At 36.2% G+C, this 18686-nt stretch overlaps 1 protein-coding gene and 1 pseudogene across 1 annotated transcript; both read left to right on the top strand.

The window, feature by feature from the left end:
* The first annotated feature begins 9396 nt into the window (after positions 1-9396).
* On the top strand, positions 9397-10302 carry LOC112017952 (18.5 kDa class I heat shock protein). The gene has a single exon (XM_024050413.2). It carries the CDS (start codon positions 9535-9537, stop codon positions 10015-10017), a length of 483 nt encoding a protein of 160 aa, XP_023906181.1. The 5' UTR covers positions 9397-9534; the 3' UTR covers positions 10018-10302.
* A 7139-nt stretch (positions 10303-17441) lies between these two features.
* On the top strand, positions 17442-18059 carry LOC111987793 (18.5 kDa class I heat shock protein-like; annotated as a pseudogene).
* Positions 18060-18686: the final 627 nt, after the last annotated feature.

Raw genomic sequence — 18686 nt, 5'->3', positions numbered from 1 at the left:
TATCGGTGAAATGACTTAAATTTTGTACCAAGGCACTTTTTGGTGGCTTGGTTATTCCTTCCACCCATAGGTAGTAGGACTTTAAATTTCAACTAAGGAAACTGTGAGTGACTTGATTCATCCTTCCACCCATAGGTAGGAAGACTTAAATGTTGTACCAAGGCACTTGTGAGTGACTTGGTTCGTCCTTCCATCCATAGGTAGTAGAACTTAAATTTCTTACTAAGGTACTTATTGGTGGCTTGGTTCGACCTTCCACCCGTAGGTAGGAGGACTTTAAATTTCGACCAAGGCACTCGTGAGTGACTTGGTTCGTCCTTCCACTTGTTGGTAGAAGGACTTAAATTTTGTACCAAGGCACTTGTTGGTGGCTTGGTTAGTGCTTGATTCGTCCTTCCACCTGTTGGTAGAAGGACTTAAATTTTATTCCAAGGTACTTGTTAGTGGCTTGGTTCGTCCTTCTACCCATAGGTAGTAGGACTTAAATTTTTTACCAAGCACTCTTTGGTGGCTTGGTTCGTCCTTTCACCCATAGGTAAGAGGTCTTTAAATTTCGACAAAGGCACCTGTGAGTGACTTGGTTTGTTCTTCCACCCGTAGGTAGGAGGACTTAAATTTCGACCAAGACACTCTTGAGTGACCTGATTCATCCTTCCACCCGTAGATAGAAGGACTTAAATTTCGACCAAGACACTCGTGAGTGACCTGATTCGTCCTTCCACCTGTAGGTAGAAGGACTTAAATTTATTATCAAGAGACTTGCCAGTGGCTTGGTTCGTCCTTCCACTCATAGGTAGAAAGACTTAAATTTCGTACCAAGGCACTTATTAGTGGCTTAATTAGTCCTTCCACCCATAGGTAGTTGGACTTTTAATTTCGTCCAAGCCACTTATGAGTGACGTGGTTCGTCCTTCCGCCTGTCGGTGAAAGGACTTAAATTTTGTACCAAGGCACTCGTTGGTGACTTGGTTAATCCTTCCATCCGTAGATAGTTGGACTTTAAATTTTAGCCAAGGCACCCGTGAGTGGCTTGATTCGTCCTTCCACCTAGGAAGACTTAAATTTTTTACCAAGACACTTGTGAGTGACTTGGTTCGTCCTTCCTCCCTTAGGTAGTAGGACTTTAAATTTCGACCAAGGCACCCGTGAGTGACTTGGTTCGTCCTTCCACCCATAGATTGGAAGACTTTAAATTTCGACAAAGGCACCCGTCAGTGACTTGGTTCATCCTTCCAGCTGTTGGTAGAAGCACTTAAATTTTGTACCATGACACTTGTTGGTAGCTTGGTTAGTCCTTCCACTCGTAGGTAGTAGGAGTTTAAATTTTATTCTAGGGCACTTGTTGGTGGCTTAGTTCGTCCTTCCACCCATAGGTAGTAGGACTTAAATTTCGATCGAGGCACTCGTGAGTGACGTGGTTTGTCCTTCCATCCGTGGATAGAAGGACTTAAATTTTGTACCAAGGCACTTGTGAGTGACTTGGTTTGTCCTTCCACCCGTTGGTAGTATGGCTTAAATTTTTTACCAAGGCACTCGTTGGTGGCTTGGCTCGTCCTTCCACCCGTAGGTAGGAGGACTTTAAATTTCGACCATGGCACCCGTGAGTGACTTTGTCTTTCCACCCGTAAGTAGAAGGACTTAAATTTCGACCAAGATGTTCATGAGTAACTTGGTTCATCCTTCCACCCGTAGGTAAAAGGACTTAAATTTTGAATGAGAATCAGGTACTGTTGGCATCTTTGATCATCGATATCCTTGGTTATTGATCCATCCCATTTGAATGAGGATTAGGTGTCCGCCGGCTTCCTTTTGTAGTGTTTAGTCCTGAGGTCTTGCTGAGGCGTTGGCATTTGTCGTATGCTTATACGTAGGGTTGGGTATCCTTTTACACGGTAGGCCGTTGATACATTGCCCCCGAGACGCATGATGCCCGAACTTTCAACCTTCGGGCCGCGTTGTAGTCCTCTATTAGTGTCCCATTCTTAAGGTATTTTGTCCGTCTACTTTTGGTCATGGACTTGCCGACGTGACTGAGTGTTACTTTGTCATCAAATTTTTTGTGTGTGTGTGTGTCCACCTTTGTTCGTGGACATGCATCTGTCTTTTTTTTTTTTTATGGCTGTCCACTTTTATTCATGGGCATGCATCCGTCCTTTTTTTTTTTTTTTTTGGTGTCCGTCCACCTTTGTTCATGCATGCATCCGTCTACTTTTTTTTTTTTTTTGTCCGTCCACCTTTGTATGTTCATGCATGCATCCGTCTTTTTTTTTTTTAGTGGCCGTCCATTTTTGCATGCATCCGTCTTTTTTTTTTTTTTTCTTTTTTTGGGTGTCCGTCCACCTTTGTTCATGCATGCATCGTCCTTTTTTTTTTTTTTTTTTTGTCCATCCACCTTTATTCATGGACATGCATACATCCGTCTTTTTTCTTTGTCCGTCCACCTTTTGGGTTGTCATTTTTTGGTCACGGATTTGTTGATATGACTAAGTGTTACCTCCTCACCTCGTTGGTCGTCTACCTTGGGTCGTGGACTTGTTAAAGTAACTAAGTGTTACCTCATCACCTTGTTGGTCGTCCACTTGGGGTCGTGGACTTGTTGAGGCGACTAAGTGTTGCCTCGTCCATTTGGGGTCGTGGACTTGTTGAGGTGGCTAAGTGTTACCTTGTCACCTTGTTGGTCGTCCACTTGTGGTCATGGACTTATTAAGGTGACTAAGTGTTACCTCGTCACTTTGTTTGATGTCCACTTTGGGTCGTAGACTTGTTGAGGTGACTAAGTGTTACCTTGTCACCTTGTTAGTCGTCCACTTGGGGTCGTGGACTTGTTGAGGTGGCTAAGTGTTACCTTGTCACCTTGTTGGTCGTCCACTTAGGGTTGTGGACTTATTGAGGTGACTAAGTGTTACCTCGTCACCTTGTTTGATGTTCACCTTGGGTCGTGGACTTGCTAGGGTGACTAAGTGTGGCGACTGTCCCCCCATAGTCGACTTTGGTCATGCGTCTACTTGTAGGTGACTTAGCATAGTGACTGTCCATTCGTAGGGGACTTTGGCTATGCGTCTACCCGTAGGTAACTTAGTATAGTGACGGTCTACCCGTAGGCGACTTTGGCCATATGTCTACCCGTAGGTAACTTAGTATAGTGGTTGTCCACCCGTAGGTGACTTTGGCCATGCGTCTACCCGTAGGTAACTTAGTATAGTGACTGTCCACCCACCTTGAGAGGTGATGTTTTAAGTTGATGCGTTGTACAAATATTCCTCATCTATTACCCCCTTTCCATGCTTGCCTTCGCTACTTGAGTTGATCATCTCTTAGATTGTTTGTCACCTTGGCGACTTGGATGATCAGTACTACCTCAGAGATATTGTAGAAGGGTAAGCAGTATTGGTTGTTCGCTTTTTTTTTTTTTAATCGCAAGTAGAGAAAATATTCTTCAGGCATTTGGTATTCTAAGGGTGAGGTAGCTTCTGCCCATCAAGTTTCTCTTGTGGGGTGGTTGTTGTCCAAAAGGCAGCGTTTTCGTGGAGAATTGGTCTTCCGTCTTGCTGGGTTGCTCTTGTTCGCTACAACTTCCCTTGGCCTACAAGGATCTCATTTGTTGTTTCAGATCATAACGCTCCTTCGTGTCATGTCCGTGTTCATGGTGGTAATGTCAATATTTGGTGCTTTGATCGCTTGCTTGGATCCCCATTGATCCTCCTCGGCCACTCCAACATGGGGTTGTCTTTGATAAGTGTAAGTATATGGTCGAGAGGAGCGTTTAGTGGGGTGGAGCGAATGGTGTCGGCCGTTATAGTGTCTAGGCCTCTTGCCTTCTCTTTGGCCAATCATTCGTCATCCTACAGTATTGTAGTCGTCAGTCTTCTCTTCTATTTGCTCTTCCCTTCTATAATATTTCTAAGGAGTGGATAGTAATTATGACCACTTCTACGTTGATCATGCGATAAGAGTTGATGTTCTTGTGGCTGCTTAATTTGCACTTCCAACGCTTGGTTTTGTAGCAAAAGAGCTTTATTTTGTTGAGTAAGTCGCTCGATCGTAGCCAAGAGTGTCTGCATTTGCCATTCTACAACAATAGGGGGATTTCCAGTTTCTTGGTTGGCTAATGCCATCGACCAAGTTTGGACCGTACGCCCTTTTGTCTTAGGGATAAAGCAATGATTGATTACTCGTATTTTCCACAGACGACGCTAATTGATGATGCCAAAAAAATCACCAGTGAGCCGCACGGTTCCAACACACTCGATACCAGACCTGCCTAACACAGAAAAAGAAGAAGACCTTGCAGAGAGTACCGGTGTGGTACTAGCCAAAGATCCTCCAAGGGTTAAGTCAGAAGAGAGCCCCAACAATGCTAGAGAGTATCAGCTTTATAGAAATTGTGCGTACCTTTTTCTTGAGGGTCTTTAGATTTTTATAGTCGCGTAGGACTAGACTTCTTTGCTTGTGAAACAAGTCTTTTCCTTATGGGAAAGATACTCATTAATGCGTGTATATTCTAGAATTCTACTCATGTTGGGACTCTATAAACCATGGCTAATCGTGTGTCGTAAGTATTTTCCATTTAAGGTTCCTTGGAGACCACATAATAATGGGCTGGATGCCACGTGGCCGTTCGGTCCGTACATGCCACCTCCATCCAGATAGCTCCATCATGCATAATTTTTCCTCTTCAGCAATAATCAAAATGTATACAAGTTTATATGGATTGATATAAGTGAATTTTGAAGTTATATGGACAAAATTGAACCCTTATGCAGGTTTACTCTGATTGATGTGAGTGCCTTACATTGCTTTAAAATATAAAAATAAATAAGCTTCTATGGATTTCTTTCGATTTAGTTATTCGAAAACCATATGTTAAGAAAATTTTCATTTAATTTAGTTAGTAAAGAAAATATTTTATATTTAAGAAGCAGTGCTTCTTGTACATACTACGTATTGGTTAAAATATTATAATTGTAATAATATACTATTTTTGTAAATTGTTGTTCATTTTGTATAGTTTAAAAACTTTGAATACATTAGCTAATTTAATATAAAAAAAGAAACGAGATAAAAATAAACTATACCTTAAAATGCTCATGATGTTTTCAAAAAACTGTATTTAAAATAAATAAATTGTGCTTTACCTAAACAAATAAATGACAGAAGGTAGGAAATAAGTCATGCCAAACACAAATTTAGTGAAAACCACAAAAAATATCTATTTTAACACACAATGCCCATACAACTCTATTAATTTTTACTTATTTATTTATAATAAGATAGAAAAACTATATTTTTAAATCTAAGCAATCCATTTGTAGGTATTTGTCTCAATCCAATTGAGGGTGATTTTATTATAGAAGTGCGTTTAATATAATTATTTAATAAACAAAGAAAATATATTACTAAAGGGAATGTCACAAAAATAAGAAACAAACAAAATGTTCCTAACCTTGAATGATTTGTTTAGTGGGATTTAGACTCGCATAATTCATAAGATCCTGAGAGAATAGCATGGTAGTCAATAAGTGAGTTTTTGAGACACCTTTCTCAAACAAAGGAAAATGGTTGGTTATGCTTATATTATTTTCACAATAAATTATAAATAGTTAGTTATTATTGGTTATAATTTAATTATATTACTAAAATTACTTTTTTACGCCCCAATAATAACCTGTAATAATTTATTACTTCGAATTTGTTGTAAAAATATTGTTTCTCAATTTAGCCATTAAGATTTCTCAATTTACATAAAGTAGAACACAAAAAATAGTATAGAAGATTTATATTGTATAACATGAGATGAAGGAGATCAATGAGGATTTAATCCATGAGCACTAAATAATTACTTTTAAAAACATATATTTTCTTTTCTCAATAGTTTGTATTTAACAAAAATTGAGTGCACGTGCTTGAATATGTAACTCTATACAAAGTCATATTAATTCTTATAAATTGTTAAATATTGAAGTTTTTTTTTTTTGGGCGCCTAAACATTGAAGTATTGAATGAAGACAAGTAACAGAATGCAAGGCTAGCTAGCACATAGCATCAACTAGAGCTCTGTTGATGTGCTTGCCAAGACGAATTGTATCAGGCAGAAGTTTTGTAATCCATTGCACACCTCTGGATAACTCTGATGTATTTCTACTCGTTTAATTTGTACGATTAAGTACATATTGGTTAATATCTTTTTTTTTTAATACCAAAATCCCACGAAAAAGATAGCCCAATTATTTTAGGGCCCATTATTCCTTTCTTTTATTTTATTTGCCCCAAACCTGTGTAACTTTAATGGGAAATTTTGAAGGAGTGTACACTGTGTACTGTGGTATTGAGATTTAAGCTTACCTGTAGGACTAGGATGCTGATTTTGAACAGGGGCTTGGACCTTGCAAAATTCCATGAACCTATCAGTAGTAGACCCATGTGCAAGCTACAGGCCCAGAAAATAACGCCCTAATAATTTGTTGTTTGTCTCCTAAGTTTAGGTAAACAAGTTTATTAAAAAAAAAAAAAAAGTTTCGGTAAACCATGAAATCCATCTTAACTCATTTAATGCTAACGGACAAGATCCCTTTAGATTTATTAAGTTTTTAAGGGATCATTTCTTCTAATAAAACATAACGAAGCACGCTTACTTAATTAGGGGTCATTTGTTATCGTTATTTAAATAACAATTTTTAGTATTTAAGCAATATTACGTGTATTTTTACATGCTTTTTTACTTATAAGTATTTTTAAAAAATACAAATAATATTACTAAAACAACATTACCAAATGGACAATAAATTATCCTACTTTGGAGTTAAACAAGATTGTTGCAGTGTCCAAAGAAACCAACTACACAAGGTTGTTATTCCTTCTAATGTCCAACAACTATAGGCCTTATTCACTGCTTAAAGTTGGATCATAGACGTTCCTTTGATCTTCTCTAGAGTATTGGCCAAATTAAAGCATTAAACAACAACCCATCTACCCCTACCAACCACATTTACCTTGCTAAGTCCCTTACTATTTAAAATATCAGATTACATAAAATAAAATAATAATAAAAAGATTTAGAAGGGTGTGAATGTGTGTCTGATAGCACAAGTAGGGTTCTCTTTCTCTCCCTCACCATCTCATTCCTTTTATCCCAACCATTTATATTGTAATTGTGATTTGTAATATTATAATGAAAGCATCGCTTTAAATTAGTGCGATTTTCTATGAATGGTAGTGTTTAAGTGAGCCTTCATAGTATACCTCTAGCCTTCATTTACTATGGCATTGAATTGAGTAGCGAATTTGACTTGCTCCTTTAACTTGGGTCGTTAGGCACAAAACATGTGGCAAAGGAAGCAAATCAACTCTAACGTATGGTTTATAGTTTCTTTTCCACCTTTTGAGATTATGAAATAAAGTGTTGTATACATTATTGGCCTCTCAAAATTAGCCTCAATTCTTCGTAATAGAATACCACAGAGAAAGTATTTGAAACATAAAACATAGATTGACTCTCTTTAATTTAGCCTCGATTTTTCATGAATATATATATATATATATATATATGTGTGTGTGTGTGTGTGTGATAGAATTTAAACTTATAACATCCATTTTAAGATATCAATTAATTTTTGGTATATATAAGAATTTAAACATGAGATCTCTTATTTGACGATAAGTCATTTTACCAAGTGATTTAATTGAAAACTCCACATAGAGGTTAATATTTCAAGAATTAGAAATTGAATATATTTCTTGAATTAACGGTATTTTAGAGGATTGAACACTTTCATCAAACATTTATAAAATAAAATTTTCTTTTATTTTCAATTTTCTCTAGTGGATTAACAAATGGCAAGTTCTAAATAGGAGGTAACAGCATTTGATCCCACTGTGTTGACTTATGCAGTGGTAAATCTACTGTTATTTTGTAAAAATAATATATGGCCAGTTGGGCTTGTAATGTATGATATTTATGCCCTGTTGGGCTTGTTATGTGTTGACTTAGGCAGTCTACTATGATTTTTTTTTTCATCAGTCACATATACATATACATTTTCACACATTGCATCCACTCCAATGTTAATATAGAGGGAAAAAAGTCTTTCAAGTTTGAGATGAGTTTTTTTTTCATCAACTTAAGCTCTATTTGGGTAGTGGCTGCGGCTGCGTTTTCCTTGATTGCCATTTTTTTTAGGCTGGTCCATGGCACTGTTCATGGACCAGCCAAGTAATAAAAACACATGAATAGTAATTTGCAGCAATAAAAATAAAAGATTTACAGTGTTTTCAATAATAAATTTTTAATTTTCAACAAAATAAGCGGTATCTAAATGCACACTTAGAGTGAAAAAAAAGCCCATGGGCACAGCACATCTCACAATACCTTTACAAAATATTTGTTATAATTGTAGTGAGTCTAGGTTTAATTTTTTTTTTTTATTCGAATTATATTTTATTGACAATTCGATATCTCAACTTATTATGAAATCATTGTAGGATTTATTGTATTAGTAGAAGAACTCATTTATAATTAATCTTTAGATACTTGACATAGGTTTTCTTGCAATTATTTTATATATATATATATATATATATAATTGTTTAACACATGAGTGCATGCAATATGTGTGAATTTATTAATCATAGTAAATTTTTAGAAGAACTAAAATTTAAAGCATTTTGAAAACAAATGCAATTCCTCATCATAAAGTAGTATTCGATTTTGGAAAAATTATTAGGTACTTCTAGAGTATCATAAATGCGTATTTTTTCATTTCACATGAATAATAAATTTTACATAAAAAGAAAAAGTACACATTTATAATCGAAAATACATAATAATTTCTCTCAATTGTGAGGTAAGACATTTAAAGCCCATTGAATGATCCATTAATAACCTGTGGGCCTTATCATTAAAGTTTAAATGGCAATATTGACTATTGAGAGAATCCCAATAGGCTCTAGCCTAGAACGTTCGTCGATCAATCAAAGTGCGAGAGTGCAATCATGCTGGCATTTGGGACTCCATGATAATTTATAAAACCTCTCCTCGCAAGTACTAGAATGCTCCTCTAAGAGTTATAAATGGCACAAACGAATTCTGACCCAAAGGAGAAATTATAAAATTTTTATTATAGGAGAAATTATAAAATTTTTATGGTAAATAAGTAATGTGGTCTAACATTTCAGTAAACAACTTTCATTTATTTAAAATTATGGAGTTTTAAATATAAATTAAATATTAATTTAATAATTTTAATAAGAATCTTTTACTAAAATGGTAGATAAATAAAATTATGGAGTTTTAAATATAAATTAAATATTAATTTAATAATTTTAATAAGAATCTTTTACTAAAATGGTAGATAAATAATTTGTTCAGGCCGGTATAATTTCTCCAAATGTAGCGTGAAGTAACGCAAAGCATCTTCTCAGTTTAATTTCTCAGCAACCAACCGCTCTCAGTTCCTAACCTTCTAGTATTTTATAGCTTTCTCTTTACCTCGTTTCAAAGCAACAAAATAAGTAATCAAGCAAAGAAAAACATCAAACATGTCGTTGATCCCACACTTCTTTGGTAACCGACGAAGCAACAACGTTGATCCCTTTGCTCTTGATGTTTGGGACCCATTCAAGGACTTTCCTTTCCCTTCTTCACTTTCAACTTATTTCCCTGAGTTTTCTCGGGAAACCTCAGCTTTTGTGAACACCAGGATCGACTGGAAGGAGACCCCAGAAGCTCATATGTTCAAGGCTGATCTTCCTGGGCTCAACAAAGAGGAAGTGAAGGTTGAAGTTGAAGAAGACAGAGTGCTCCAGCTAAGTGGAGAGAGGAGCGTTGAGAAGGAAGACAAGAATGATGCTTGGCATAGAGTGGAGCGTAGCAGTGGCAAGTTCTTGAGGAGGTTTAGGCTTCCTGAGAATTCTAAGATGGATCAGATTAAGGCTGCAATGGAGAATGGGGTTCTCAGTGTGACTGTTCCTAAGGTGGAGGAGAAGAAGCCTGATGTCAGGGCCATTGAAATTTCAGGTTGAACTCTGTGAAATCATTTTGGGTCATCTCTCACCATGCGACATGAAGAATATATATATATATAGTTGCAGTGTAATCTAGCTAATAAGGGTCTGATTTTGTGTCCTTGTTAATTCTGTATTTTGGGTTTGTGGTTTCATTGGTATGTCTAGTTAGACGTGCTGGGTCATTATATGTGTATGTTGATGATTTTGGTGTTTGATGCAATCTACATATGTGGAAGCACTAATGAAAGTGAATGTAATTAACGTCGTTATAATAAAAATATTAATTTCGCATTATGAAAATTATTTTGGCAATATATATATATTTACTACGTTTTGGTGACATATTGTATGTTTTAGAGTATTAGGCCCCATCTGGTTCGTGAATTCAATCACATTTTTTCAGTTTTTAAACAAAATTATATATATTTTCACATATTTTTACTCACACGTATTTTCAAAAAAACTGAAAATGATTGTTAAAACACACGTACTAAACGGGTCCTTAGCATCTGAGAATAAAAAAAAAAACTTATTTTACATTCTCAAACATCAATTTATCTATTTTACCAACCCATTTATCAATATACCTAACATTCCAGTTTTTGTTTTTACATGCAACTTAATATAATAATATAAACTACAATACCAAATAATAAATAAATAAATAAAATTCTCTCTCTCTCTCTCTCTCTCTCTCTCTCTCTCTCTCTCTCTCTCTCTCTCTCTCTCTCTCTCTCTCTCTCTCTCTCTCTCTCTCTCTCCAACAACCAAAAACACCATCAAACCACCCGGCCCTTCCATTGAAAAACCAGCCACCATTGAACTACCAACCTCCACTGAACCACCATCTACCATATAGATACTGCATTTTGTATCATTTGCGACTTGGGCCCTCGTTCTCTAATAATGTTAGAATTCTAAAGCTCAAGGTTGGTTTAGGGGCCGATCAAATGAAAATTGACTTGAGGAAAGTATTTATGAAAAATATAACTTATTTTTGGACAAAATAAACTATTTTTGAAAAAGAAAGACCACGAAAACGAAAACCCTAGGGCATGCGTACATGTATACACGTATGCGCACACATGCATGAAGCATGCGTACACATACACATGCATGCGTGCGCATGCTAGGGTTCCAGACACTATGTAACACAAGTTTTCCGCATTTAAACTAAGTTTGGAATAAATCTCACATCATTTGGGAGCCGCCTTAAACCCATATTTTTCGACTATATAAAGTCATACATGGTACTTTTTTAAGGATGACGAATTCTGGTGGAAAAACACATAAGATTTACTAGAAAATAATGAATAAAAGAAGAAGTTTTTTACAAAATATCCTCAAGTCAAATTTTGTTTTGATTGGGACATTTTCTGGTCTTGATCTTTGGGTTCTAAGTTTACTAACTCATCTTTGATTTGATTGTGAATAAATTGACTGAGGGGAATGGTCAAAATCAAGCTCTAAAAAGTTCTAGTGTTGAGGTAAAGTTTCTAACTTTGGCTCTTCACTTTTCTTTACTTTTTTTTTTTTTTTTGATCTTGTGTTTATATATGTGTTTATGTGTTTATGCATTTATAACATGTTTGCCTAGCCTAGGTTTACTTTGTGTTTATATTCTAAGCATGTTAAATTGTTAAATTCTTTGTTTTTGTGTTTCTGTATTGTCGAATCTGGGTTAGGGTTCTTAGGGCGTGTGCACATGCTGCTTGCATGCGTATGCATACTCATAGTATGCATACACATACAAATGAGCTATGTACGCATGCCTTATGTATGCTCACGCATACTCTTGCCCAGACATCCTAATTCACTCCTGTTTGTCGTTCCTTTATCTTACTTACATGTTTAGCCTTTTTTTTTTTTTAAACATAGTTTATGTGCCTTTAAGTCTTTGTCTCTCTGTTTTGTTTTGTTTTGTTGTTGTTTCATCTCTTTGATGAGAATTAGGGTTTTAGATTGCTTGAATATTATGAACATGCATTATAATATGATCATGCATTGATACATAGGTGTTGTGATGCAGTGAGGTAATTCATGCATAATACTATGAACATGCATTTGATTTGGTTAATGTGATATGGTTGATATGCTTGGTTGAACCCCATGTTTTTTATGTCTAGATGCTATAGTATGTTTATCTTGATTTGTTTGTGATGTTTCTGCCCTTGGATGTGCCTTTTTTTTTTTTTTTAATAAATGCCATGATAGATGAATGATTAGGTTTGGGATGATTATGCCATGTTGATTGCTCTAAATGCATGCTAGAGTGTATGTGAGTTAGAATAACATGTTAAATATGTCTTTAACGAGATTAAGACTTGAAACACAATGAGTGGAAACCGACCTAAGGGTTGGGTGGGGTTGGGTGCCTAACACCTTCCCATCCCCATACCTAAACTCTAGACACGTGCTTTGGTAAAGATCAGTCTAGGTGGTGACTCCATTTACACCCTCTGCCATGATCTACCCTAGGCCAAGGCGTACTTCCCACAAAGAAGGATAACACCATGTCACGGGAGCTTGCGCCCATACACCACCAAACCAACACCCACAACCAAAGTTACAGACACCAACGAAGCAAATCCAAATCACAAACCTAGATCATCTAGCAAAACCCAAACCTAGATCACAAACCCAAACCCCAACCACCATCTATTTCTCTTTTCCACATTGCCACCGTAACCACCGCACCACCTCAAAACCTAGCAGAAACCCACAAAAAGCAAAAGCCCCAAAACCCAGCAAAAACCCCAAAACCCAATAAAAGCCCACAATGCCTTCACCACACGTGCCAAGATTCCACTGTTGCCACATATAACCCACACCTCCACCATACTAGCACCGGACTATTTGAGAGAGAGAAGTGAAAGGGGGCAAATAGAGGGAGTGAGTCACAAAGAGGAAGTGAATGAGAGATAAAGAATCAGGAAAAAAAAAAGTGGCTGAAGAAGTTAAGAGTGACAAACAGTAAGAGAGAAAAAATTAGTGAATAATATAATTTTTTTTTTTACAACCTTTGAATAGTTGGTTCTCGGATAAAGATGAGTTTTAGCTTATTGGTTCCTAAAATAGCAACTGGAGGGTTTATACACCTCCAATGCTAGTACTTAGAGCATTAGCATCTAGGGTGGTATAAAAGTTACTATTTTGTAACCTAGTATACCATCCCACTTTACAATATACTTTACATCGCAATTTTTATTTTTCTATACAACACAATAAAATAATATAAATCAACATAATAAAATAATATAACTACAATATAAAATATTATAAATCTCTCTCTCTCTCCATCACCACCTCCATCGGTTCAAATGCAAGCCCTAGCCACCAGCCATCGAAACTTAAGCCCAAACACCGCCCAAACAACCCAACCCAGTCACCGATTCCACAATTTCACCGATTCAACAACCCAGCCATCGATTTATCGATTCCACAACCCACACCGATTCCAAATCCTAACCACCACTAAAAGGACCCACCTCTGAAACCCAGCCCCGGTAAGGAAATATGGTGTGCCAATGAGAAAAAGCCATGATTTGCATACCAATCTAAATTGGAGAAGAGATTTTGGGTGTAACATGGAGGGGATTTTGAGCATCACATCCTCAGGGAGATAGATGGACATGGCATTGCCACTCCACAGGAGCACCCACCTCTTTGCCGATCATCCAATTTGGGAGGAGAGGAAAATGAAATAGATAGAGAGAGCTAGAGATGGGGGATAAGACAGTGAGAGGAGAGAAGATTAGAGAGAGGGAGAGTTTGAGAGTGAGAGATTAAAGGATGAGAGAGCTATTAAAATATTTATATTTAGGTTTTCAACCCATGAATAGTGAGAGCACTAGTATTGGGGAGTGTAAACACCTCCCAGTTTCTATTTTACAACTCAAGACACTCAAAACTCACTCCATCCGGGTTTGTAAACTTAAAAAAATTTGCAACCTATGAACAGTAAGATTGCATACATATTATTTTAATCTTATGGTTGTGTGTAAAGAGAAAAAGAGAGTGGGAGGAAAAAGAGAGAGAATAATATTTTATATTATTTTATTAGATAGTTTATATTATTTTATTGGATTGTATGTAAAAATAAAAACTAAGATGTGAGTGAGTTGTAAAATAGATAAAGTAGTGTTTAAGAATATAAAAAAGATTTTTTTTTTTTTTTTTTAAATATCCTAGATATTAGTGCTTTGAGGTTTTATATATACACAACCTTATTGTTTACGGTTACTAAAATATTTTATATACCGGTACCTCGACGAAGGTCGTTTTTTGTGTCTTGGTTGCTAAAGTAGCAACTTGGAAATTTTTATACCCCTAATGCTAGTGCTATTAGTAGAAGTGTTGTGTCGGAAATTGCCATTTGATCAAAGTGATTTAAAAAAAAAAAAAAAAAAAAGAAGTTAAAAGTTAGAAAAAGTAAAAGATGAAAAAAGTTGAAACTTTTCGTTAAGGATTTAGGTGGTATTGCACCGGGTCTTAGAGCATCCGCATTCGGATTGCTATATGCCAAATGCAAGGCACATTTGGCATACAAGCCCAAAAAAAGGCCAGCAACTGGAAGGCCATATGCTAAAATGCTAAAAAAATTTGAAATATAGCTACAGTACCATCTCAAATGTAAGATGGTACTGTAGCTGAATTGAAAAAAATAAAAAATTTAAAACTCTCATTTCTCTCTCCTCTCTCCATTTAACCTGGCAATTTCTCTCTCCTCCCTCATTTTTTTTTTCTTTTTCTTTTCTCTCTCTTCCTTCTTTCTTTCTCATCTGCTCTCTTCAGACCCAATACCCCGTGGTGGAGATCGACGAGGTGAAGATCGGTGGGTGGCGAGATTGGCACGACGGAGATCGGTGGGTAGTGAGATTGGCACAGTGGAGATCGGTGGGTGACAAGATCGGTGGAGCTGTGGTGGCTGTGGCGTTGTGATCCGGTGTGGGTGTTAATGGTTTTTTTTTTTTTTTTTTTTTTTTTTGGGTTTGCTGGTATATGTGATCGGCGTTGTGGTGGTTGTGGCGTGGCGGAGATCGGTGGAGCTGTAGTGGCTATGGCATTGTGATCTGGTGTGGGTTTGCTGGTATATGTTTTTTTTTTTTTTTTCTAGGTTTGCTGGTATCGGCATTGTGATGGCTATGGTGTGGCGAAGATCTATGGGTGGCGAGATCGGTGGAGCTGTGGTGGCGAAGATCGGTGGATGGTTTTTCTGGGTTTCTGGGTTTGAGAAATTTCTGGGTTTGTGGGTTTGTGGCGTGGAACGGTTGTGGGTTTGTGATTTTTCTGGGTTTGTGGCATAGCGTTGTTTCTGGTATATCAATTTTTGGGTTTGCTGGTTAATGGTTTTTTTTTTTTCTTTTCTGTTTCGCCGATCTGGGTTGTTGATATGGATGATGGAGGAGTTGTGTGGAGGAGTTGGGTTGATATGGATGATGGATTTGGAGAAGGAAGCTGGAAGAAGGTGAAAAGTAAAGGAATGGAGGATGACGACTGCAAGGGAGAAAATTGAGAAAAAAACAAAAAAACAAAAAATATATTTTATTACGTAAATATATTATTTTAATGAGTAGAAGAGGAAAATAGAATTTTGAAAAGTTGAGTATATTGTAAATAGTATGGTATAATTGATAAAATAAATTTTTAAGATGGTAAAATAAAATGAGATATGAGATCCGGCTGCGAATGCTCTTAATGCTTACTCTCAGCGGAAATTGACGCAACTGTAATCACGTGACACACCATCCACGTACGTGAATGCACAGTTGAAAGCATGTCAGATTGATGAGAAAAAATGTTTGTGTTTATCTTTGTTTGTTTCAATGCATCGTTATCCTTTATGTCGTGATTCGTGAATACTTAAAAAAATGATATACTTGCTCTTCTTTAGTCCACCGAAAGGACAGGACAGCCGTCCAGAAGCTTCGCAGAAAGAGTGGGGAGGTTGTATTTTTTGGAGGGAAAACAAAAGGAGAAGGGCGTTGTGGTCCTAAACTGAGTTTTTTGTTTTTTTGATAAGATAAACCAGAATATTTTTGCTGTACTCATTGTTGGTTGATTTTGTCTACTTATGTATTACTAATTTTATTTTATTTTATTTTTTTAACAAGATAAAATTTTCACTCTAACATAATCTAAATATATATGTATATAAAGTTCTTAACTAGACATTTGAACACTGATCCTTATTTCCCACACTCCACAAACATTTATACTTGTGTAGTGACCACCACATCAAGAATACGCGATAATATGTACTACTAATTTCTTGAAGCTCTTTCATTGTCCCTTTCTTAGTTTCTTTGTACTACTATTTTTTTTTTTAATTTTGCTAATATATGTTATAAGGACATGCATTAGTAAATTATTTTATAAATTATTTTTATAAAAAAAATAATGATTAACTTATTTAACAGCATTTTCAATTCCTCATAATAAACTTTCTTTTTACATAAACACATAATTTATTATTTTACTTAATCATTAAAAAAAAAAAACTCAAACAAATTATCAATTTTATACTACATTTTATTAAAATATTATTTTTTTATCAATTTTTTATTACTCTCTCAAATTATCTCTCTTTCTCTCTTTGTATATGAGAAAAAAAAGTATTAAAAAATAGATTTACATGTAGGAATAATCAAAATTTACACAAGTTTATATAGACTGATATAAGTGATTTTTGAAGTTATATCACTTATATGGACAAAATTGAACCCTTATACTATTTTACATTGATTGATATGAGTGCTTTACATTACTTTAAAATATAAAAATAAATAGGTCCTAACCTTTTTTAGACTCTCATGATTCATAAGATCATGAAAGAAGAATAGCACGGTAGTCAATAAGTGAGTTTTTTTTATACTCACCTTTCTCTAATAGAGGAGAAGTGCTATTTTTACAATATTTTCACAAAAAATCATGGGTAATTAATTGTTATTGATTATAATTTGAATCTACCACTAAAATTACTTTCTTATTCCATTAATAACAACTCATAACAACATATCACTTCAAATTTATTGTAAAAAGTATTAGAAAAATATCATGAGAATAGCATTTCTCCAACCAAAGTGGTCTTAAACTTGAAGAAATTATAAAATCCTCTGGTGGACAAGTGATATGATCCACCATTCTACTAAAAAACTTCCACTTGTTTAAAATTGCTGAGTCAGTAATTAATTTCTGTTTAAAAAAATTTTCTAACTAACAATTTTAAACAAATGACAATTTTTTAGTGAAATTATAGATTACATTACTTGTCAGCATGTGAATCTTATAATTTCTCTTTAACGCCCATTTGACCATGTGTAATGCAAGCATGGGTGGGCTTTATGAACCATGTCTAAAGCCTATTAGACCGCCGGATGGGGTTTTCTATCACGTACTGCTTCAAAAAGCCCATGTACGTACGCTTGGCGAAAGCTCTAGAAACTAGAAAGAGAATTTCTTCACGAAAGTTGCTCCATAATTGAAGCAATACTTCACTTTTGCAAAGTTCCACTTCCGCTCATATTTGCTTTACCTTCTTCAATTCTCGTCTCCATTTTGACCAATTCAGCAAACATGTCGATTGTCTCAGTCAGTGACCAAGAAAGAAGTGTCTCCAATTCCAACAATTCCACCCAAGACCTTTGGGACCCTTTGGCCTTAGACCTCTCTAACTGGGACCCATTTAGCGATTTTCCTTTCCCTTCTCCATTACACTCACTCTCCACTTTCTTCTCCCTTCACTACTCTTCTTTTGGTGCTTTGTGAACACCAGGCTCGATTGGAGGGAAACCCCGAGAGCCCACGTGTTGAAGCTCTGTGTTCCGAACGAGGACGTGTTGGTTGAGCTCCAAGATGATCGAGTCCTGCAGGTCAGTGTCGAGAGCGGCAACTTCATGAGCAGGTTCAAGATCCCAGACGATGGCTTCATTGAGCAACTGAAGGCATCCATGCATAGGGTTCTCACTGTCATTGTTCCCAAAGTGGAGGCTAGTACTAGTAGACCCAATATCAGGGTAATCGATATCTCTGGCTAAATTGGAGGTCTTTCTTTTGTCTCTCGTTGTGTGTGTGTGTGTGTGTGTGTGTGTGTGTGATTAGCGGTGGAGTGGTAATGGGTCATCGGAAAATCTTGAGTTTTTATTATTATTATTATTATTATTATTATTATTATTATTATGGGGAATCAGACAAACTTTCGTTCAATAAGCTGAAATTGGAGTACAACTGAGAAAGGAAATCACAGAAGCTGAAACTAGTAAGATATCATCTAAGATTAGGTGTTCTACACCGCTGGGATTAACTCCCTTCCAAATTTGAGAAAAACCTGATAGTCTAGCAGCTTTTGCAAGTTCATGGGCAACTCTGTTGCCATCCCTTTTTAGGTGTTGGAATGTGCACCAACTGAAAGAGGCTGAACAACTTCTAATGTCTTGAAGGATGAAACCAATCTCACCATCAGCATCTCCACGGTTAAGAGCTTGAATAATAGAGAGGGCATCTGACTCGAAGATAGCATGGGAAATTTTCAATTCCAAAGCAAGTAGCACACCATGCACAAGAGCAAAAGCTTCGTCAATTTCTACCAAATAGGAAGACTGAAGAACTTCGCTAGAAGTTGCAATAGAAGGCCTTGGCAGTCCCAGATAATCACCCCAATGCAAGCGTTGGTACCATCATTAAAG

The sequence above is a fragment of the Quercus suber genome, unplaced genomic scaffold (genome assembly GCF_002906115.3).
Source record: "Quercus suber isolate HL8 unplaced genomic scaffold, Cork oak 2.0 scaffold_119, whole genome shotgun sequence".
Taxonomy (NCBI): domain Eukaryota; kingdom Viridiplantae; phylum Streptophyta; class Magnoliopsida; order Fagales; family Fagaceae; genus Quercus; species Quercus suber.
The sequence above is the reverse complement of the archived record's forward strand: the minus strand, read 5'-3'. Positions and strand labels throughout refer to the sequence as shown.